The sequence below is a fragment of the Typopeltis vanoorti genome, chromosome 22, assembly GCF_054136105.1.
Source record: "Typopeltis vanoorti isolate ZY-2024b chromosome 22, IOZ_Tvanoo_1.0, whole genome shotgun sequence".
Taxonomy (NCBI): domain Eukaryota; kingdom Metazoa; phylum Arthropoda; class Arachnida; order Uropygi; family Thelyphonidae; genus Typopeltis; species Typopeltis vanoorti.
This window is the reverse complement of record NC_143570.1, coordinates 60,323,674-60,349,418: the sequence shown is the minus strand read 5'-3', so window position 1 is coordinate 60,349,418 and position 25,745 is coordinate 60,323,674. Positions and strand designations below refer to the sequence as shown.

At 33.6% G+C, this 25,745-nt stretch overlaps 1 protein-coding gene across 3 annotated transcripts in view; it reads right to left on the bottom strand.

Annotated features, from left to right (window-relative positions):
• Positions 1-22,492: 22,492 nt before the first annotated feature.
• The window catches only part of Yod1 (Yod1 deubiquitinase), a 45,302-nt gene continuing 42,049 nt past the window's right edge, over positions 22,493-25,745 (bottom strand). For all 3 annotated transcript variants that reach the window (XM_090412154.1, XM_090412155.1, XM_090412153.1), the window contains one exon: positions 22,493-24,584. In XM_090412154.1, coding sequence (XP_090268280.1) covers positions 23,636-24,574 — 939 coding nt within the window. In that variant the 5' untranslated portion in view covers positions 24,575-24,584 and the 3' untranslated portion in view covers positions 22,493-23,635. The remainder of the gene's footprint in view (positions 24,585-25,745) is intronic.

The window sequence follows — 25,745 nt, the reverse complement described above, 5'->3', positions numbered from 1 at the left end:
AATGTCTTTAGGTAACACTGTTTCTATTCCCTTGTGCCATCTTGCTTACTGGAGGCATAAAGTGGCTCAAAAAGTGTTATTACATGGGAGGCAACTACATGCTATTCTACATAAATATATTTTTACCTGTTAAATGCATGCTTTAGTTTCTAGAGTGAAGAATCCTTACTTAATCCTTAGCCTGCCCACAATATTTAAGTGCTATAGGTTACCAAACTGTAATTCATGAGTGGCATTGAATGTAATAACCTGCCATCATAACCAAGCATCAGTTCGGAACAATTCTGTTAATCATACCTTTGGTTAACATCATCAATTTCCTGAACGCCCTCAGGGAGTGTACAGTACTAAATAAAGATATGATAGTACTAAATGAAACATCATCACTAACTTCTGATTAACAATCTTACTCAAAATTAATTTATCTGTCAAGACTCCAATATTATCAGATCTTATATTTCCAAGGCATTTTTACTGTATCAATCCACCTAGATTTTGGTTTTACTCTGGGTATATTTCCTGCCAACCAAACAAAGAACACCTACTTTGCTAATCTTTTCTCTCTTGTTCTGGATAAGTTATCATACGACCTGTGATTATAGTTCAGCTAAAACATTCACGAATGCTACTAATGTCGTTCCTTCCTAATATTCCAATTTTTACTAATATAATTATACAAACACCTCCTGGAGTCAAGACCAGGGGTGGCTCGTGCATAGGCACTATGGAACTGTAGCACCTCCAATTTTTCTGGATATATTATAAATATATTTATATTTGCTTGTATTATTTAATTTTATCAACAATCCTATACAATTCTCTTATTTTGTATAAAAAATAATAAAAATCCATCTTGTAGCACTTAGGAGGGCAAAGGACGCAAGCAGCACTGTGTTTACCAGTGTCATATTGCTACGTGCACAAGCATATGCACGTCAGAGATGCGCACTATTAGCGTAATAGCTCGCAATGTCCGTCGCGCAGTTCCACTGGTGTTTATATGGTTTGCGCCAGTAGTAGAGTGTTCGTAGTGCTTATCGTGTTTACTCCATCTCTTTAAATACTTGGACATTACAATTAGACATAACATTTGTTATAGTTTTTATTTTAGAACATTATTGGGTTATGATAATTGATTTTATTTTTAAGTAATTTTGAATTATACCCAACTGTATAATTAATGTATATTTCGAAAGTTGCAGCACCCTCACGATTTCAAGCCACGAGAACCGCCACTGGTCAAGACTCATCAAGGGAGGCTATATTAAGATGTATTCTAACAGAGATAATGTTGATCATACCTTATCTTAAAATTGGTTCAATGTTTGCACACTCACCATCTCATTTGGCAATAAATTCCATTCCCCAACCGCTCTCCATTTAAAAAAGTCATGCTGCACCCTCTTACGCACCACACCTTTATACAACTTTCAAGAATGACCTCTTGTCTCTACCCCTTCCCTCCTTCAACCCTTTGAAAAATATCCTCGGTATCTATCTGATAAGCAGCCCCTTAGCAATTTATGTCTGAATCGTATTCCCCTTCTTCTGCCCATTGACTAGCGCGTGTAATTTACATTCTCCCAACCTGTCTTCATAGTCAGTATTCCATAATCCCGATATTGCTTGTTATTCGCCTCTGAACTCTTTCCACAACCTGCTTCTCACTAGGAACGCAGGTGACCAAATCGATGCGCAGTAGTTCAGATGTGGCCTAATCAAAACCTTGTATAGCAGTGACCACATCCTTACCTCTACTTGTCAGTTCTTATTAAACTCGCATTTCGTTGTGCTGTTTTTATTATTTTTGCAACATGTGCCTTGAACTTCAATTCTTTATCCACCAATATCACATGCTTCCTCCATCTCCAATATGATACACAGCTTTATTTTTTGAGATCCAAAATGCAAAACCTTACATTTACTGGTGTTAAATTGACATCCCCACTTGTTTACCAACATAGCCACTTTATGCAAATTGCTCTGTAGCACCAATACATCTGCTTCATTCCTAATAACTTTTCCCAGCTTAGCATTATCCACAAACAGCTGAATATCAGCTTGCAGACCACTCGCAATATCATTAACAAACAAATTGAACAGCAGTGGCCCTAGAACAAAACTCTGTGGGATTCCAACGGTACCTCTCCTGAGATGTGGCACCTCTATACAGTACACAACCGTTTTCTATCAATTAGAAAGCCAGTTAATTCAATCAACCAACTGATTTTCCAATCCTATTTGCCTTAACTTATAGACCAGTTTATTATGTGATAGCCTGACAAATGCCTTTTTAAAACCCAGAAGTATCACTGGATATGAATCATTCCTATCCAGAACGGCAGTCACCTTATTATAAAATGCAAGCAAATTTTTAAAGCAAGACCTCCATGCTAACCTCTATAAAGAAATTTTTCTGTCTACCCAATCTTGTATTCTATTCCTAACAAATCTCTCCAAGATCTTAACAACCACTCCAGAAATGCAAACTACTCTGTAATTTGAAACATCCGTTTTGCTTCCACTTTTATGCAATGGAACAATCTTTCTTGCCTTTCCCTTTCCACTCATTAGGGATTATTGAGGACACTACTCATTAAACAACAGAATTAACGAAGTGTCTGTTGCTTGTTCATAACCCCTGGTGAAATTCCATCTAGTCCAATAGCCTTTTTCACACCAATGTGACTTAAGCAATCAGACTTCTACTTCATTCACCTTCAAGGAACTAAGTTCAAGTATTGATTCCACAACTTCCTGTTTCCTTAGAATAGTATCATTACCATAAGTATGAAAAACTTTAGCAAAATGATTACTGAACAGTTCCACTTCTTCCTTGATCATTTTTGCACCATCTTCCCATAATTATTCTTTCTTTCTTTTGCTAGTCTCCTCTCCTATACATATAGGTTAAAATAATATATAAAATATTGTGCCATTCAGTCATCTGTTCACTCCATTAATCTTTTTCAGAACTCTTATCTGTGCTCTCGTCTTTGATTTCTATCCCATAAGTTAGAATCCGTAAGTTAAAATTGATGTGAACAATTTCTAGCTAGTTTTACTGTTATGACTAATTTCTTTCGTATTCCATATAAATATATTCAGTTAACTTCCATATCAGTTTTGCTAATTCTGTTGTCAGCATATTTAATTTGCCGTCTTTACTAAAAATTGTGCTAAAATAGTTAAAATGCTTTACTTTTTGTATAGTTTCTCCCTTTAGGATGGAGTTGACGTTTTCAATGTTTCTGCCTATTTTACTCTGTTTTTTATTGCTGATTTTTATACCAAGTTTATTACAAGTTATTCAACTTAGTCAGGGAATCTTGCAGACTTGTACTGGATTTATTTAGAAGTATAACATCTACATATTTGATATAGGTAGATGTTATATGTATAGGTTTAATACCACATATATGAACAACAGAGGAGATATGCATCCTAGTCTCACACCTGATTTAACATCAAACCATCTTCAGTTCTAACTGCTGACTTGCAACTAAAATATAGACAAGTATTGGTTAATACATCAATTTACACATAAAATTGTAGTGTTTTGAACAGCTTTCCTCTTGGCACCTTGTTATATGCCTCTTCCAGATCAGCAAACTTAAATACAGATCCCGTTATATTCCCAAGATACCTCAATTTGTCTTAAAGTGAAAATCTGATCCAGACTACCTCTATTTGGCCTGAATCCAGCTTGCTCTTCTCCAAGTTTTTCTTCCACAATTTTTCTCCTAGCCATTTCTCAAGTATATTTGTATAAATTCTACCAGGAATACTAATTCTCACATGGAGTTTTATTATGGGTACTGAGAGATCTAATCTGACCACCTGGAATTCAACCATCTGGCCACATCTGAATTATGCAGTACAGCCACTATAAAACTTTTATGCTTCCACATATATCATCTACTCCAGCTGCATTTCCACATTTCAAGTTTCTGATGGCTTTTCTAATTCAAGTATTGTTATGTATTCCTGATTGCATTCCTGTTGTGTTTTTACCACTGTGCAGTCACTGCTTCTTTCATTTAGCAATCTCTCAAAGTAATTACTCGACATTTAGCATACCTTTATCTTCAGTTTTTATATCACCTTTATCATCTGATTTCTTTTACAGTACTCTTTCCTTCATTTCTAAGCTTTTTCAATAGCTTTTGCTCCCATGAACAGTCTTATTTTTGTCAGTCAGTCAAAGATATGCAGCTAAAACATACATACAGGTCTGGTTCTGCAAGCCACATAATCCAAATCCTTCATAGGATCAAATAGAAGAAGATGAAGAGTGACATAAATGCAGATTAATCCATAACGCTGCTTAAAAAAGCTAAGAAACCTTAACAGAATTGATTATCTACCTTATTCCAAGTTTGAGAAATCCAATATTTGCTTGCTTATTAACTTCAGGTTAATTCCCCAGTTTTTTCCTATGGACTAATAGTAGTAACAAAATAGCACATGTTAAAAGTATTTTCACTTGTTTGCAAATTTAAAGATGTCAAGAAAATACATTCTTGTTTAATCCTTTATTCGACTTTTATTTTACACTTCAATACAAGATAAAGCATGAAGTATCTTCACAACTAGGCTAGTGCATATAGAGGCCAATGACTTTGCATTAATTGCCTTAATATCCCATAATGCAAATCCCATATCCTTTCAGGTGTGTATAATGCTATGCATTATGGGAACAACCACTACCCAGACCAGTTTCAACTTTTATTGAAGTCACATCAACAGGAGCCAGACCCAGAAGAGATACTGATACCAAGGTTGAAGTCTTTCCCATAATATATATATATACACACACACACTAGCACAGTCATGAAGACACTTTATGTGCAAACTTTGTTTGCACATAGAGTGTTACATTTAGATAAAGGATTAAACAAGAATACAATTTCTTACAATCTTCATAACACATAGCACAGCTCGTTACTAAGAAATGGGATATGCATATTTGTCATTTATTAATTCATATATAGTATTTGTACTTCACTAATACTATATATGACTGTTCTTGATATAGGACAAATATTTGTGGATTTACAAATCGAAACTTTGCTCTTTACATATTACTCATATAACAGTTCAATAATTAAAATAGCCTTGGTTCAAAACTTAGGTTTGCTATTGAAAATATTTTGCTGGTAAGCATTTCTATGTGGTTACCAGTAAAATAATTAGCTGGAAACATATGGAGAAAGAGTAATTCTTCGAAGTTTATTAATTGGACAATTCAGAGGAGGCATGGGAAACTGGGTCATCAATAACAAATTCTTCAAATCTAGGAATTGAAACAAAGCATTCTGAGGATGGTTCACTAGATGAACAACTTGTGGAAGGCCTAGGTTCATCTTCCTGGGGCAAGATGAAAGCAGGAGTGGAATTCTTTTAAAATTTGTACATTACACCCAGATTGGTCTGCATGGTTTGCTTTTTTTTCTCTACATGCATTTCTCCATATGTAAGCATGCATCATTCTGACTAATTTGCTAAATGTCTCCAATGTTGGGATCCATTTCTTCAAACAACTGAATTGCCTTATTAAGAGAGGTAAATGTCATGCCATTTTCACTTATTTTTTTTTTTTTGGGGGGGGGGAACTGTTTTCTCTCCTTATTCTTCTGATTCCCTCCCTCTCTTTTTCTGCAACTATGCAGAAAAAAAGAGGGAGGGAATTATGCTTGTAGCTCATAAGGTCTTCATTTGAGAGCCTCTTCTTTCAAAGCTTCCACAATTGTTATACATCTTTATCATTAACTTCCTTAACTAGCATACGTATTTTCAGCAGTTTCTTCCTAATACTAATATTATAGTACATATACAAAGCCTCCAAGAATTTTGAAAAATATTTCTTAAAATGATAAATAGGAATTAAATTATTTAAATAATCTCAGGGCACTATAATTAATAAGGAACTAAAATTTAACAGTACAGGATTTAAGAGTTTGTTTCAGCTACTGAAACCTGGTGTGTGTGTGATGCTGTATAAGCCAGGAAAAGCAGCAATATGCACTCATGGTAATTAAAAACATAATTAGAGATGAATCATAATCTTTGTCATTTTAATTACCACAAGTAGCTTTCTGGCCCCTTAATATACAAATAAATTTATATAAATAACGACTAACAAAGTTTACAAAAAAATTTAAATGCACTCCCAGCAGTTAAAAAGAAATATAAAGTCAGTCACCTTTAACATTATTTTTATGCAGAAGAGATTTACATTTTTTTTTTTTTTTTTTTAGATTTGAAATATAACTCCAAAAACCTATCTTAAAAAAGATTCAGATGTGTGCTTCTTTTCTTAGAGAAAAACTTTTTTTTTGCAAGGCAAGGAATTGGAAACAATTCTATTCTATTCTACTCCTTCAGCCATATGGCTGGTGGGGGTAGCTATATGCTACCATACTAGGGAAATGATTATGAGTAAGGTGGTTTCCCATTGCCTTCCTTGCCATCCTATGGCTGTAGTCTGTGAATTCACAAGGCCAGTTTGCCTGCTTGAGAGATGAAAAACCCCAGATAAACTGGTGGAAAAAACCCTGCTGTCCACACCCAGGACCAGCTAACTTGGCTATGGCTAAGGAATATCCTTAAGCTCCTCACGTCATCGACAGGAATCGAACCTAGGACATTCCTTCCCTAGGCATATGGTTGTGAAGCACATAGCCACTAGGCTAACTGCAGACTGGAAACAATTAATATATGAAATAATTGCAGTGTTCAAGAAGTCAAATGGAGAGAGAGTAAACATAAGTCAGTATTTTACTCTGTCAAATTTTAATACTGTAATAAAAAATAAAAGTTTTTGTATTTTTTTAAATTTTATTTTAATAAAAACATTAAAAGAAAGTACTCTTTACTTTGACCATAAAAATATCTAACAAATTAAACAAGTAAATAAGGAAATCTTTCATTCCCAAAGTTCTCTCTGAAGTAATGGAGTGTTAGCAACTGAGACTTAAAAAAATACTCATTACAAGAAGAAAAAAAATGCATTTATTTTCAATGAGGTCTTAAAAATGTCACAAGAAAGATTTGATAGTGAAGCAGCTTACATAAATATTTTATTTTCGCTGAACATCCTGACTAGGATGAACTGGAGAGGAATAAAATTTTAAAAATAAAAATGTATTATTTATTTTTAGAGCTAGATAACTAGGAAGACAGCCTGTGGGGCTGTCTTCCTAGTTATCAAGGATTCTGACCTAATGTCCAAACTTCTCCTCCTCATGGTACAGCCTATTATTAGATATAGAGCTAAGTATATATGGACTGGCAATTTGAAACTTAGTTGACTAAGTTGTATTCTGTACTGCCTTAAACCAGAAGCAAAAATGATATCCCATGCTGGATGGAATAAGGGAACCATCTGTTTGAGTAAGGGGCACTAGGCTGAAAACTCAGGAACAAACTACTGGAAAAAAACCTCAGCAGAATATCAAGATTGTACCATCAAGAAAATAAAAGAACTAGCAGAAGATTTATAGAAGTTCCACTTGAACATAATTGTTGATACTGAGATAAAGAAGACAAACAGGTGAAATACTTCTAAATAAATAGCCATCAGATGTTATATTCAAGTAAGTGGAATCAGCAACAATAGGAGATACTTAGTACCTATATCATTCAATGCTAAACATGAAGATAGGCAACTTCAATTACAGAAAAGTTTCATTTTGAAACTTTTCCACAGAAAATGAGATTTATTAATGTCTATGGTCCCACAGAAAGTTCAAAGGAAAAGTAGACATGATCTAGTCATCACCAATACCATGTTCCAACATAATGATGTATATAAATTCACAAGAATATATAAGAAATAAGAAAAATCTAGTTAGGATACAAGGGTATACAGGGAATTTGAAACAGGAAACTATTGCATTAGTTCTGAGTAAAATAAAATGAATATCATGTTTAAAAGTTTTCAGCATTCAGAGGCAAGCTGTAGATTGAAATATAGAAATATTACTGGAGAAAAAAATGAAAGAGTTTGACAATAACAATCAAACATCGAGACCAACTATAAAATAAATCTGAAGACATGTAAAGTAGATCTGGAGGTTATTGTGACAAGTGATGTCCACACTGCACTGCAAAAACATAAAGAAAATACTGACTAATGCAAACAAGGAGGCATGTAGTGATACTGTTTACAAAGACAGAAAATTCAGAACTTAACGATGCAATCCTGAAAAAGAAGATATGTTCCTGGAAATTAAGTCAGCATGTGCCCTGAAGAATACAGAGAAAAATGTAAGAAATTCAAGCTGCATATAAAAGTTTTTAAACAAAAATCATGGGAAGAATACAGAAGATAAATATTATGAAGGTGGCAAATTACTGGGTAGGCTGTTGAAAAGGAGCTTAGATATGTACCATAAAAATCAGCCTATAATAAAGGACACTTAAAAATTGAAGATATAATTACTGAGAGTATCTCGGTAATTATGTTGAAAGACAAATATAAATGAGGAATTAAATTAGGAGTACATACTAGTAGATAAGATCCAAACCAATTAGAAACTTGAAATATGGAAAAAGTAACTGTAACACAAACAGAAATGTTCAAATACAGAAGTAATAAATGTTTTACTGCGGTTACAATGTATAATTAAATTCAGAAGTGCTAGTCAGAACACTTGAGTTCATGTTGTTAAATCTTGAATGAAAGGTTTATTATATTGTAAAATATTTCATTCAAGTAAAAACAAAAATTCCCAGAGAAAATACTTGTATATAAGTGAAATTGTTGACAGAAGTAATGAAATAATCATTTAATTGTAAATTCTCCTATGTATTATATTGTTAAGTGTCCTTGTAAAACCGATAAGGGTTGGAATTTAGTGAAAGTTATGTTAACATGAGACGGTTAGATCTAAGTATACAACGAGATAATCAGCTTAAAGAAATGACCCCAGGCAGTCACGTACGCGAGGTCCAAGTTGCGTGCATGGAGAACGCAATGAGGAGAGAACAGTGGTGCAAGAATTTTAGGTGCTGGCCGGAAAAGAGTGACATAAGAGGAAGAACAGCTCAGCAAGGATATATAGAGCTTGGTGACGCCAACCCTAAGCTCCTTTTTTTTGTTCGTGTCGTGATTCCTGTTCCAGTCATTCCCAGAGAAGTTTGCGTGAGCAGTCGTAAAGAATGATGTCCAGTGGCAGCCATGAAGCCAGATAGCGATTCAGTGCAGGCATAATCATCGGTACAGCGGAAAAGCAAACCGATCAACATGCAGACCCACGTGGACCGAACCCGACAGAGCAGCTTCGCCCACATCGGAAAAGGTGATTTGTGATCGTAATCACTAGTTTGTCCTACCTGAAGACAACTGACCGTAAGAGAGGTAACAAGCCATGTAAATTTTTTCGGAAGATCGAGAGAAAAGATTCTGATGCTTGGTAATGCAGAAACTTTTTCAATTCCTTTGTATGCAAGAAACAGTCAGTGTGCATTATTGTGTGGATATGCTCAGTGATTGGACTTACAAAACTGAACCAGGACTTTAGTATCTAATCAACTGGTAAATTGTCTTAGTTCTGAGTAAGAATTCATGTACAATGTGGTAATGAATTACTAAAGTATGTTATAGCCTGATAGTTCTTGAGTCTAAATTAAGATAAATGCTTGTACAAGAATGTTAATTGAATAGGATCAAGTCAGAAATTTAACTGGTAGTAGATATTGTCTCATATTGTTTATGACTAGGAGTATTAAGGTTATGTCTGGTTAATCATTTTCAAATTTTGTAGGAGAGATTCAGTTTTGTTCAGTGATTTTCATATTTGTATATCGTATTAGAGTAATGAATAAACCTTTCTTTTTCTTATCTAACAAATTGCCTTATCTGTGAACTCAATGCACCACTCATAAAAATAGAACCAGAGCGAGTTAAATTGTCGGGATAGCTACGACTGCAGTAAGAGTAAAGATATACGAAATTTTTTTTGTAATTGGAAATTTTAATTGCTTGATTATCGAATAGTGTGTCATTCTGAGTGTTAACTCCCTGACAAGGAAGATTCTCCTGTCTAAGAATTTGGATGGCGCAGCTTTAACAAACAAATTTTTCCATATTCTGACACGGAGTTAATTCCAGATTTGTATCAAAGAAATTTGGCTCTAGCCATGGACAATTTCTTTGTCTACCAAGTTTTGCACACGTGAGCAATTTAAGTAGTGGCCACAGAGCAAAAAGGAAGAAAGCAAACGTGAGAAATTATATCAAGTAATAGGGATATTCACTAAAGATAACAATTGTAAGTTTTAACAATAACAATTTATAAACACACCAAGGTAAGAATATAAACTTTAAAAAAAAAAGTGAAACAAAATTTAACAATGTGACATGATTGGATGAGCTCTCAATCCATCTATAAAAAGAAAAATAAAACAGAACAAGAATTACTAAGGATTTCCCTTAAAAGGTTATGAAAAATTAAATTGCTGAAAGGAGACTTTCTATATGAATCCCATTCAAGAAAGACAAGTACAATGGTATTAAAACTGTGGACAGGCTACAGAAACCTTGCTCTAGAAAGTAAACATGGTACTTTTTGAAACTACTTCAGACACACCAATAAACAAGGTGGTGATCTAATACTGGGCAAAGTAATTCATCATCTAAAGACATTCACAAAATATCCATAGTAGGATTCAACCCACAGATTGTTAATAAGAAACCATATAAGTTACTGCTTAGCCAACCAGGCTAGAAACTTGGGAAAGCTGGGTGAAGGCCAGGTAGTTTTTGTCAGGATCAGATTTTTAATGTGGCAAATAGCCAAGAAATCATAGGAATATAACAAATATCTATGTTTGTTTCATAGATCTAGAAAAGGCATGATCTGATAGAGTGCCAAGATAAATGTTGTGCAAATTGATATATAATGTTATAGTGCAAATGGAACATTATAGAAATACATAACATTGCTAAATTTTAAGTTAGCAAGCACTCAGAATTAGAGATACAGGAAGATGATTAGATGTAAAATTGACTGATTACTGTTATTTTATCTATATAGACTGCATCATGAAGAAAAGCAGCACGAAAGTTGATATCAAAACTGGAAATATTCAACTTATATTCCTAAGTAAATCCTATACAACTGTCTAGTTCAATTAAATTAATACCAGCTGTAACAAATTTGGTATGAAAATCAGTACATTAAATGATAACAAAGACAATCTATGCAAACAGGTAAGAACATCAACTGATTTTAATACCAAATTTGTTAATGCAGTTATTCAAATTTAATTCTGCAAATCCTCATAGGGATCACAAAATAATTTGTGATAGTGGACAGTTTGTTATAGTGAACTATCTTTAGAAAAGCAGTGAGCTTATAGGTCCTCCCCCATTCATGAGAATTTTTGTTATAATGGTTTTTGTTACAGTCAGCTGACCATATTTAGGAAAAATCTGTAGCGAAGATGCCCAATTAAGCATGTAAATAGATAAAAGAATAAGGCAAATTCATGGCAAGGAAAGCAAAATCAGATTATGAGAAGAATCTAGCCGAGCAGGCCAAAGGAAATCACAAAGAGTTCTTTCGTTATGTGGCAAGTAAGAGGAAGAATGACTATGCAAGATTAACCTTAACAAGTGATGGTCATGAGATGCAGATAAAACAGTTGAATTACCGAGTGACCACTTTGCAATGATTCATCCTAGTGCTTTAAAGTATGCGACATATTTACTGCTTTAAAGTATATGACATGCTAATATGGAAACAGAGGTAGACGAATTGGAGATTCTTAGGATATTGAAGAATCTCAACGAAAATACAGTTGTGGGACTGGATGGGATATAAGTGAGGATTTTGTTAGAAAGTGCAAGGGAACTGGCAATGTCTTTGACTGGGCTGTTTAATTTACGTCTCAGCTTGATAGATTTCCAAGGGAGTGGAAAGAGGACAAAATAATTCTTTTGTCCTCTTTCCACTCATAGACCATTCAGTATCTCAGGCAGGGCAGTAAAAGTACTAGAAAAGTTGGTAAAAAAGAGAATTCAAGAATGTGTAGATAAAAATATGATACTGTATGAGAATCAACACGGGCTGGTCATGCCTTAGTAACTTATTATAATAGAGAGTGACAGCTGAGTTGGATAAAGGAAATGGCTACACAATGATTTTGCAAAGGCATTTGACAGAATACCACATGGAACTCTGTTATGCAAATGAGAACAAATGGAGATAGATATGGCACTGGTTAAGTGGAAAAGAGGGTAGCTGCTAAACAGATATCAAAAAAATGGTATGTGGAGGGGCAGAATCAAGGAGAAAAAAAAAAGGTGACTGGTGGTGTGCCACAAGGTTCAATGCTGAGACCATTGCTGTTTAATTTGTATACAAATGATATAGGAAATAACCTGAAAGGAAATATACAGTTGTTTGTTGATGATGCAAAATTAGGTAGAGTAATAGTTAATCAAGGTGATGCGGAAAGCTTGCGGGACAATTTAAATAGTCCATCAGAATGGGCAAAATTTAATGTAGAGAAATTAAAAGTTATGCATTTTGGGATAAAAAGATTCAAAGCCGTCATACCGATGGCACCGTACTCCAGGAAATAGATAAAGCTAGAGATTTAGGGGTGGTGGTAGACAGAGAGTTAAAGTTTAGAGGACATATTGCTAAGGTAGCCCATTAAGATTACTTGGCTATGGAAGAACACATTAACAAGTAGTGATAAGTTGTAATTCCTCTTTATAAGGCCTTGATACACCCACATCTGGATTACTGTGCTCATGTCTGGTCCCCTGGGTTTCTTGGGGATGAGGAAGCAGTGGAGAGGATTCAGAGATAAGTGACAAGATGGTGAGTGGCCTGTGGAATGTTCCCTATGAGGATAGATTGAGGGTGTGTGGATTGCAGAAGTTGGCTGATAGGAGAAAAAGAGTGGATATGATAGTTACTTTTAAGTTTAAGTTGCTTAACATTTAAACATTTAAGTTGCTTAAGGGGTTTTATAGGATAAAAGTAGGGGAAATGTTTCAACACTTGCCTAGAGAGACCAGAACAAGGGAGTCATCCCTTGCTCTGGTCTTTCTAGGTGGTTAGTAAGAGTGTGAAACTAGATTTTTTGCTTGGAGAGTTGTGAATGAGTGGAATGGGTCGCCAGAGTCAGTTGTGAGTGCTTTGTTAATGGATTCAAGGAGAGGTATGATAGATTGATCTCCCACGATGAGTCTTCGGACTCCATGGAGGCACCTGTATAATAATAATAATAAAATAAATTTATAAGGAATACAATAAATTTGTCAACAGATTAAGCTTGTTGCTTACTATGTTGAAATCTGTTTGAACAGTATACTGTTCAAACAGATTTCTACTTTGGATATGAGAGCTGGTTTAGGAATAAAACAGTTGATAAACTGTTCAAACACTTTCAAACTGATCAAAGACTTTAGACTACAGAAATGAGATTTATAAGTACAATCAGAAGAGTGAATAGATGGTATCAATGGCAAAATCATATTTAAAATGAAGATATTAGAAAGGAATCTGACATTGTCATAGCATTTCAGAAGTGTGAGAAGCACTAAACTAGAGTATAGACCTAAACAGAAAAAGTTAACAGTGATGATAAAAAAAAATATTGAAGACCTGACAATTAGCAGTTAAAAAAAAAACATTGATAGGAAGTTAATAATAATATAAACTTAATTATTGAGTTCTATCACCATATCTTGTACATATCCCTTCCATAGGAAAAATAGGGTATCTGGAATTAAGATTTTTGCAGTTTTTATATTTAAATTAAGTTTTTAATTTAACATAATTTAGAATTTAAAAATTATCATGTCAATTAAGTACAAATTAATACTAGGTAAAAATATTTGTATGATATAACATCATTGCAGTGAAATCCCCAACCATAACAGACATACATCTAGTCATATATAAACCTTGTAATTTATGCAGTCTATGAGAATAAGATAATATACAATATGAAAAAACTTGTTACTTTTCTTTCAAATTTTCACTTCCATCATGTAATAAAAAAAATCCAGTCATATTTTATGCCTTATTTTAGGCATAAATTTCTTAATATAGCAATAAAAGGTATATTTTCCTTTATTAATAATACAGCATTAATTTCACTAAATTAAGTTTCTCACAACTGATGACATCTATTATCGGTGATATAATAGATATATCAGTGTGATAAGCAATGTGATTAAAATACATACAAATTATAGTTTTGAAGTGAAAGAATGCAACTTTAACAAAAAAAAAAAAAAAAAAAACTATAGAATAATAGCAATTAAAATATCAAAAACCTAAAATTTAATTGCAAATGTTTTGCAGCAATGTTTTTAATGACACACAATAATAGCACTTTCTTTTTCTTTTTTTTTTTTTTAATGTGCTGATGGATAGTCTTTCTCAAACAAAAGAGGTGACAGTGTGCCAATTATAATGAATAATAAAAGCAGGTAATTAGGAATGAATCTCACGTAGCAGCCTGCTAAGAAAACCAGACTGGTAGTATGATAAGCAGATGAAAACAGATGCTATATGATTTTATAGTTGGGAGGATACACACTATATAGATAAGACTGCTTTATAAAGTTGAGAGAATAAGGAATCTAGAGGTCACAGCGGTGGATGAAAGGAGAAAGGCAAAATTAGGAGATACATTGAAAAAATAGTCAAGATAACACAAAGATTACAACAATAACAAGGATAATGAATGAATGAAGATGAGTTAACAGCAAGGAAGGTTCACAGTATGATGCCATCACTTTATTTAAAAATAAAATAAATCATATCAGCTCTGCCTAGGAGCTCACATCTTATAAGCAGCATAAGCCAAAACAACTCTGATGATGAGGACTGTATTCTTACGAGCTGTCTAGTCTAGTCTAATTTCAAACTTTCTAAGTTCATATACATTCAGCTATGAAATACGGATGGATTATAATATCCCGTATTTTTTTAAATTTAGATTAGTGAAATGAAGTCTTTTAGGCCCTTAAATAATAACCAACATTAAATTAATTATATAAATTTTTTTATACAAAAAAATTTTCAGGCAGATTTGAAGCTAAAATGAAAGAAGATGAATGTATATAATGGTGTTGAAAGGTTCTTTTTTTTTTTCTTCCAAATTTTACGAATTACAAGTTATGTAATAAGTAGATACTATCAATATATGTCAATTAATAGTAGAACAATGGTGACCAGGACGTCTTTGTTGGGTAAGATGAGGTGTATTCATCACAAAAGTCAAAAGGATTTGTGGAAGGAGAGTGAGACTGGTAAGTGTGAGAGCCAGTTTTATTACTGAAAAAGAGGTACAACACAAGAAACAAGATTGCATGAAGAAAGAGAGTAAACAGAAAATTTTTACAGTGATTCTATGATAACAGGGGTACTTAATGAAAGCATGACTAAATCTCGTTTTCCTGGTGCAAAATTTAATAATATTAGTGAAGCTGTAAGGATACAAAAGAAAATATGAGGTAAAAGAATTGTTCCAAGTCATTAGCTGGCACTAACCACTTGGAAGATGAAAAATATTGGATGAGAGATGATAGAAAAGAGTTATTGGAAGAAGCAAAAAAAGTGAAAGATAAAGATCAGAAGTCTACTACCATATTATGACAGAGGTGAACTGAAGAGGAGGACAATGATCACAAATGAACCAATGCACAGGTTGTGCATGAACAGGGCAGAGTTTATAGACCCATGGAGTGAATTTGAAGGATAGAAGGATTTATGTAATGCTGATGGACTGCACTTAAATTAAATAGATTCGGAATTAAGTGTTGGGAGAGAGAGTTTTGTGCGCTGTAAGCACAAAGGAAAACTAAAGCAATTAGGGTGGATCCCATTAGGCAAATAAGCTCAAGAATAACCAAGTAATAAAAAATGGGATGTACTCTCTCTCCAGTCATAATAATAAGGTAGTTAATACAAGATGTAAAGGTGGCTAAGGGGATGCTACAATTTGTATATGCTAATGCTAGAAGTATCAGGAACAAGGAGGGATTTTGCATAGGTTACTGTAACCTTGTTAAAATTTACAGGCATTAATGAGACCTGGTGGATAGTAGATTATGTAGTTATGGGGATAGAATGTGAGGTATTTGGTATTTTCAAGTGAGGAGAAAGGAAGATAGGACAAAAGAAGAGATGCTGCTGATGACAGTAGGTGACTGCTGCCAAAAAGCATAGTAAACACATATGGATGGCAGTTCGTTGAGGCAATCTAGTGTGAGACTGAGGCTAATAAGACAATATATACAGTTGGTGACTACCATAGACCAGGGAGGTGCCACAGATGATGTAAGACATTTGGCTGAGTAATTATTATGGGGAGGACGAGGACTTCAACTGTGAAAATAGACTGGAAGGAGGAAAGATCATACGGCAAGAAGGAAAGGAATATATGAGGTGTAGCTATTAAATAGCGAGACTGGTTGCAAATATGTGGTTTATTATTACAATTGTACAACTTAATTGTTATTCCCTTCAACACACTCCCCTCCTCTATCTATACACCATTGCATATGAATTTTCCATTGTTAGAAGCAGTGCTGCAAGTCATCAAGTGTTATCTGCTTCAGTAGTGCTGCCGTTTTCTCTTTTCCTTCCACTGACTGAAAATGGGAGCCCTTTAATTTTTTCAATGCAACTTTTCAACTTTGGAAAAAGGCAAAAGTCGCATGGAGCTAGGTCCGGCGAGTAAGGTGGATGGTCCAACACTGGGATCTTCTTATCAGCTAGATACTACTTTACAGACAGTGCACCATGGGCCAGGGTGTTGTCCTGATGGAGAATCCAAGCATTGTTCTTTCACAGATCAGGCTCTTCTTCCTCGCTTGTTTTCTCAGCTTGCCCAGAACCTCAAGGTAATAATGTTGATTAACTGTCTGACCCTCTGGTACCCATTCAACCATTACTACAGCATTGATATAAAAAAAAAATTAAAAAAACTATCAGCATTGCCTTCAGTTTTGAATTGCCCATTCTTGCTTTTTTCATTCTCAGTGACGTAGGAGTTTTCCAGTGCATCGATTGTCTCTTGGTTTCTGGATAGCTCCACGAGACTTTCACCTTTTTCTAAAGTTGAAATCCGCATTGAAGGGCACCCATTTTCAGTCAGTGGATGAGGTAAAGGAGAAAACGGCAGCGCTTCTGAAGCAGATAACACCTGTTGTCTTGCAGCACTGCATCCAACAATGGAAGATTCGTATGCAACAGTGTATAGATAGAGGAGAGGAGTATGTTGAAGGGGGATAACAATGAAGTTGTACAATTGTAATAATAAACCACATATTTTCAACCAGTCTTGTTATTTAATAGCCACACCTCGTATACCTACAAAGAGATAATTACTTTAAGTAACATGTGATGGAGGGACCTGAGGTATGAGAGTGCTGATCTAGTCATAGGATCAGAAGATTTGTCTATAACCATGGTGACCACATTGCCTTCCATTGGGGAGCAACCATGCAGCCTTGATTTGGGAAGTTGAAAATGTGGAGTTTTCAGTTAAGAAAGGGTATGTGGGGAATTACAAGGCAGATGATTATGACGAGCTTAGGATGTTAGCAGTGCACTGGTGATAGTCAAGAGATATCTGAAGGATGAATTATCACTGCATATCCAAGGATATGATACTATTCATCAATCAGGTAAGACTTTTTTATATAGTGAAATCTGCGGGATATCCATAACTATAGAATAACATGTATGCCACAGTAAATAACTTTTTTATTATGTAAATATTTCATCACATGAATCATAAGACATCAGTACAATTATCGAACAACAATAGGAACTAAATCAAAAGACAGTAGCATGCATGCTTAAATTGGAAAAACACTAGGGAAAAAAAATCACCAAAAGATTTCCTTTCTTGATGTACACATCCAATGCAAACAGGATGGATTCATTTTCACTTGTCTACTGAAAACCAACATTTTCAGTCATTATATCCATAATACATCAGCTCACCATCCATCTCAAAAATATGGCATCATAAAACTTTAGTATCCAGAGTGCACAAGATTCGTTCTTCTGAAGAAATTCTAAAACAAGAATTGGAAATTATCAAAGAAACAGCCTTACTAAATAGATATAATCCAATAACAATCCAAAAAATAATTAACCATTCTCCTACAAATCAACCCAGACAAGAAGAAGCCCACAGGGCTCCTACACCATATATTAAAGGCATCTCTGAACATGTGGCAAAAATTATGAAAAAATATCAACTCATTGCTACCTATAAACCCATCAATCAAATTCACAACTTGCTACCTTCTCTAAAAGAAACTTTCACCACTGATGCTACCTGGCATATACAAAGTACCATGTTTTCTAACTTGTCTTACTATGGACAAACATTAAGATCTATAAATAAACATATCCCTGAATATCAAGACCACATTTCTTATCAAACCTCACAAATCTGGCCTTGCACAACATGGAATCGAAAATGATAACCAGAGGATCAAATGGCAAAAAGCTATACGCTACTACATAGATCTGTATATAAACATGAAAATTTATATAAAGAAATTGCTGAAGCCTTACTTCATAGACCTAATCTTAATTGGAATGTCTGTCTCACTATTCCAAAAGTTTAGGGAATTGTTATCTTCAATTGTATTAAATAATTTAGCTGTTATATTTTAATTTAATTTAATTAATTTTAATTTCAGCCAATTAGTTTTAATCCATGAACATATGATGTATACGTTAGAGGGGGTTCCAATTTAAGCATACATGCTACTGTTTTTTTTAAATTTTCCTATTGTTGCTGAATAATTGTACTGATCATGTCTTATGATACATAAGACAACATATTTATATATTGCATATTTACATAATAAAAAGGCTATTACTGTGGCATACGTGTTATTCTATAGTTAATTAAGAGTTGGATGAGTAATATCATTCGACAGGGTGTATAAGGAGAAAAGTGATCAATGATCAAACTCATGAGCAGTACAAGGCAAGAAAATTGACCAGCATGATAAGGGAAGGCAAAATCAATTATAAGAAGAAATTAACTAAAGCAGGTCAAAGGAAATCCCATAGAGTTCTTTTGCTATGTAGCATGCAAAAGGATGAATGACTATGGAAGGACAGTTTTAACAAGTGCTGAAAATAGAGAGGTGGCAGAAGCAGATGAAACAGTCGAGTTACTGGATGAATGCTTTGCAAGGGTACTTTATAAGTGATGATATTGCTGTGATAGATGTGAGAATAGAGGTTGATGAATTGGATATACTTAAGACATTGAAGAATTTCAATGCAAAGGAATGATGGATAAGAAAGTAATACTCTTTATGTCTGGGGTGGGGTGAAGGCAGAATGGATTTGTGAAGGGTCAGTCATGCATTAGCAATTTACTAAACTTTTTATTATAAAGTAAAAAGCCAAGCTAGATAAAGGAAATAACTATATAATGATGCTGCTGGATTTTGCCAAGGCATTTGGCATGATACCACATACAACTATTATGCAAACTGGAACAAATTGAAATGGATATGAAACTGGTGATGTGGATATGAGAGTAGCTGATAGATAGATACAAAAAAGTAGTATATGGAGGAGTAGAATCCAGGAGAAAGTGCCTGCAGTGTGCAGCATGTCTGTGCTTGGACCTCTACTGTTTAATTTGTACATACATGATATAGGAAATGATTTGAAGGGTAAATATATAATTGTTTGCTGATTATGTAAAATTGGGTTCAGTAATACCTAAGACAATGTACAGAGCTTGCAGGATCATTTAAAGGTTGATATTTATGCTGGTTGATCAAGATTTATAGCTGACACAATTCATCCTATCAGACCAATGTATTATGCCTGTTAACTGCAGGTGTTCTGATGGCCAGTTTGCCTATTTTGCAGGAAGTAAAACACTGTACGAGGCTGGCTAACTTGCTTTCAGCTGAAAAGCTCCAATAAAGTGCTTTGCTAGGCTGACAATATGAGCTGAAAATAATGGTTATCTGATTAATGTGGAAAAGTAAAGTTCAGCTTTTTGGGATAAAAAGATTGCAACCTATGGAATTGTTGAAGCTAGGGATATTGGGATATTAGTAGAGTTGAATTTCAGAGAGCATATTGCTAAGATTGCCAATTTAGCTCATTTGTTTCAATAAAGGCATACCATGAGTTGACATAATCAAAAGAAATACAAAAACAGAGGAAAATTAATAAAAAATTTATTTAATATAAAATGTTTGCCTAAGTGTCATAAGTATCATCATACAGAATCACAGAACAGCAAGTAAACAATAACAGACAATTCTAAAAGTTCTACTTAAGTAGCTAATGCAAAATAACTATATAAGGTGAATCATTTCTTACCACACACACACACACACACACACACACACACACACACACACACACACACACACACACACAGAGAGAGAGAGATAGGAAAGATTAGCAGATTTAAAAAGCACTATCTCCTGCAAAGAGGATAGACAGAGACCATCAGATCTGTTTAAGTTAAGACAATGAAATCAAGTTCCATATGTTTCTTTATAAAAACATTCTATGAGGAAATGACTTCTATGAAGGACTCATCTGTTCCAATAAACTATGTTTAACGCCAATAACATGCTCAACAAATCCAGACTGTGCACACTCATATTTAATATAAGACTTGTGTTCTTCTCAATAAAAGCAGATCTTATGGTATGTCCAAAATAAGATAACCACAAGAGCAAGAAATCTAGTAGATGCTAGGTAAATCTAGAGGTGAAAGCTTGTCCTTCATAAAAGTCATTTCCTCACAGAATGTCTTTATAAAGACTTCATTGTCCAAACTTAAACAGGTGTACATCTATCCCCTTTGTAGAAGATAATACTTTTTAAAATTCCTTAACTTTATTTATGTTAGTGAGTGTGTGTGTGTGTTTTAAGTTAGGAAATTATTGACCTTTAGTTATCTTACATTGGCTGCATGGGTAGTACTCTTTAGAATTGTCCGTTATTGTTTAATTACTGTTCTATGATCCTGTACTGACTACGCCTATGACACTTATGGCAAAAATTTTCTGTTAAGTAAGTTTTTATGCAAATTTTCCTCCATTTTTATATTCCTCTTAATTTAACTCATAGGATTACTTGAGGTTCTTGAGAATGAGAAAGTAATTAGAGGATCCAGAAAGAAGTGACCAAGCTGGCGAGTGGTTTGTGGACTGGGTTGCAAATGTCTGTTGATAGGCAAAAAAGAGAGTATGAAAGAAACAGTTGAAAGAGTTTTAAAGGATTGATGCAGAGGAAATAATTCAGCATTTGGCTAGAGGAAACAGAACAAAAGGTCATCCCAGAACATAGGACTAGACATTTTGCTTGGAGAGTGGTGAATGTGTTTTCGGAGTCAGTTGTAAGTGCTCTGGATATCCAATGATGAGTCTTTGAACTGCACCTCCTAGTGCAATAATAATAAAGAAAACATTTCAAGCTCTTATCTGTAGTTATAAATATTAATATTTTAGCATAGTTTACTTCATATTTATTTTGATATTTAAAAGTAAACATATTCAAGTGTGTTAGTTACTGAATATATATCCACATGAAAGAAAGCTTGGAAATAAGTTAAGCTGACAATCACAGATAGAAAGCAGTTTCAAAGAGACAGAGAATATTTGATCATTAATTGCAACTACATAAATATTTATTGCTTTAAGACAAATATTATAACTTTCCGTATGAATGAATTAAAAAAAAAATGCACAGAGTTCATATGTATTTGGCACTATATTCTGAAAGCAAGCCTCCTTGAAAACAAGATAACTATCAATGCTTCCTATAATACCTCTCCTCCACCCCCATCTACAAGCAACACCAGTAGAACTAAGAACATACTGATTCTGTTAATGTTGTATCAAATATATATATATATATATATATATATATATATATAAAATACAAAAGACAAAAGCATAAAAAAAAAAAAGGACAGTTAACTGCTATTTAAGATATTTAAGAAAAATTAATATAAAAAGTTACTTTGAAATCTAGGAGGATAAACACTAGTCAGTAATACTTGATAAATTGTTATCAAGATACACAAGCAATCAGTTCAGAAGGGACTTTATATAACCACTTTCAATATCATTTCAGTTAAGGCAACCAAATTAATTTTGAAAAAAGATAGACAATAAAACAAATGAATATCTATTGCTGAATGGGCAACACATTTATTTGCTAAGTATAGCATTAGAATGAAATTCTGTGATGGTAAAATATATATTATAAGTATTTCTTGTTTATGCAGAGCTATAATTGATCAATACCAGTGATTTCTATTTGGAAGAGGAAATACTATTTTGACTTGTGCTTTTCTTTTTAAATTAACTTTAAGGATGATATCAAGAATAGCAAATCTTGGAAGAGAAATCTCAGTAAATCTAAGTCATCAAGAAATTAAGTTTAATGCTCTTAATGAACCTTTCACATCTGTCATACAGAGAAAACCTCTTCAAATGAATTTTCCTTATCATAAGAAACTTCAGCTGCATACCTTTATCACACTAAATGAAAAACACAAAATAACAGAAAATATAACACTTCAAAAGTTTTCTGCATATGATGTATAAAGCATGTGCTACAAAAACCTTCCAATTTGTTTCTATATGTGAACTACCTGTTTTGTAAGTGAACAGGTATTTCACATATATACCTGTTCAGCAAGTGATTCATCACTTTTAACATAATTAAAAATGGACAAGAGAATTAGAATTAGGAATTCAGACCAATTAAAGGTTTACAATCAATCACTACAGCAACTTCTGATGAACACAAATATCCATGGCCAGCACTTGTGACAATCAACTGCAGCCCACATATGATTAAAAAAATAATATCTTGTATTTATGACTGAACAATGTAAATTATTAATGATATAAAAAACACCACCTTGGAATTTCTTCTATACAATGCTTTAGTGGGAGAAAGAGAAATTATTATATTCAACTATCTAACTTCTGACTGTTAAATCCAAAAGCAATCATGGCAAAATAGGGAAAATAAAACTGGCAAAGTGATAATGACGTGCCAACTTAGTGTTTGCCATGCAGAGTTAGTAGCTATAAATCTTAATTTCATTTCTTAAAACAGTTTATTAAATAAGAAAATTTGATATATTTATACACTATACATATATGTATGCTTGTGTGTGTGTATATATATACACACGTATATATATATATATATATACACTTATATACATAAACTCTTCTATAAATATAAAGGGAATTAATGTACAGTAAAACATATACAAAAAGTAATGTCTGTAAAACACGAACTTGTAAATACATCTAACATCAAAGTATAGTCCTCACATTCAATGTGGAGGTGGGGGGACAATTAAAGTACACACCAATTTAGCATCACCATAATATAACTTCAGTATTCCTTCTATATTATATGTATAAACTAGTAGAGTATAAAAAAAAAGGGGGGGGGGGGAGAAAAATATATTAAATCTTCATAAAAAATGTATTAGCTTAGAAGGAATGGCATCTAAGATTATTTCTGGACATATACAGAGAGAGAGAAAAAGAAATTAAGTAATGCCATAAATGAGAAATCATAATTATGCTTTCAGCTTTATAATTGTTTAACTTTTAAATTTCACCAAAATTTATATGGCCAGTTTCTTTGGCATGCTCTTGAGCCTGAGCTTGACCCCGTAAACCGGTATTACATACTAAGCAACGCAGTGAGAAATTCTGAACATCGGTAAATTGACGACTAGATTTAGCTTCCCTGGCTATTTCTAATGCCATCTGGAGAATCATTTCATCTATGGTAGGAAAAATTGTCTGAATTTGTTTGGATGCATCAAGTGGTTCCAACATTAGGGGATCATAATGAATGCCATCATAAATCAACAGAATGCGGTAATCATAATTAGCATCTTCACCAAACCTATTCAATCTGACATTCTGAGTATCTACAGCAACCATTTCCAACCTATAATGTTTACTTAAAATTGATAGTTCTATTGCACCTCCCCAATGATCTTCATTCAGAATCCAAGTACAATACTGCTTATTTGATTTCCCCAGGAATGCTTCATTATATGTATCTTTGTCTGCAGCCACAGTATCTGCAATAATCTGCCTCAAGACTGATCCTTGTGATGGATCATAATCTCCACATGATAGTGCAAAAAAGACACTGGTGAAAAGACAAGAGTTGTTAGCTGGGACAACTCTGCGCATCAAAATTCCAGGTGGACTATTTCGAGGAATATCACCAATGCCAAGAGGAAGAGATCTGGGATACCTAGCTTCTCTACCACTAATAACTCTATTATCTTCTTCAATAATAAGGGTTTCTCCAGACTGAGAAAACAATACATCTAATTTACAATTATCATTTGTTAAATCCAATGGTTTCGGTGGGTAACCTGCTAGTACTCTAAGAGAAGAAGGATCTGTACCAGTAATATTGGAAAGACATAATTTAAGGTCCTCCACAGTGCTTTCTCCATTAAGGTTATCAACAGTGTGTTGTCCTTTCTTAGATTTACAGCGTAGCATTAACTGTTTGGCAGCCATTGCTCAAAATCTGAAAAAGAGTATTTAAAATGGCTTATTAATTAAATTCAGATAGATAATAATAATAAAGAATAAAAGCATACTAGCCTTTAAAAATGAAACAGAACATCACATATTTTTATTATGGTATAATGTGGTATTTTATGCCAACCAATTATGATTTAAAACAAAATTCAATGAAAATGCAACTTTACTTTCACAAATCTCTCCTCCCCCCAAAAAGCAACAATGCAATGCTATCTTCCTTTAAAATGTTACAGTATAAACTATGTAGCTATTTACTAAAATAAAGAGCCAAAAGGCTTCAATTTGGTGATGCAATAAGTGGAAATAATGGAATTAATCTTTTTATTAAATTAAACCTATGTTAAATCCAACAATTTCGGCTCTGAAATTATGTTGGATTTAATATCCACTTAATTTATATATTTAGCTATTCTTTGAGAAATGCTTACGTACTGATAAGCATTTCAAGTACACAAAGTTTTGGTTAGATTTTAATTATGAATGATAAATTCCAGGTTTTTAACTCTTATACATTTTTTAAATTATTTTTTTTTTATTTTATACTACGTGCATTTCCTCTAGTATTACATCTAGTATAAATAAAAAGCATACAAGTTAACAACCTGGTATTTATTATTCAAGCAAATCTACTCACAGTGAATAGCATAAAAAAGGCTAATTATTTCACAGTTTAATGTTTTCTCCATCATGATAGTGACATTGGGAAAAACAGAATTCCTTCATAATTTCCAAATCTGGTAAACAGGCAGTCCCGAGATACTATATACTGTTCATTTCGTATACACTACTAATACAATATTTAAGTTGCAGTTCAGGTGAATTGCAACTTAAATATTGCATCTATAATTGATTTTGCAATCCTGATTAAATTCGTCTTTAAAGTTATCGGCAATACTTTCCAAAAAAAATGGTTACAGCCAAAACACTATCAACAAAATCCTCAAGACCTCAATAAAAAACAAAGATAAACAAGACTACAATAAAACTATAACCATTCCATACATTAAAGGGACATCAGATAAAATAAACAGAATACTACAGAAATACAACCTTAAAGCCACCTTTAAACCTCCTGCAAAATTAAAAAGCTTACTGAACTCATCCAAAGACCCACTCCCTCCACTGGCCAACCTGGAGTATACCA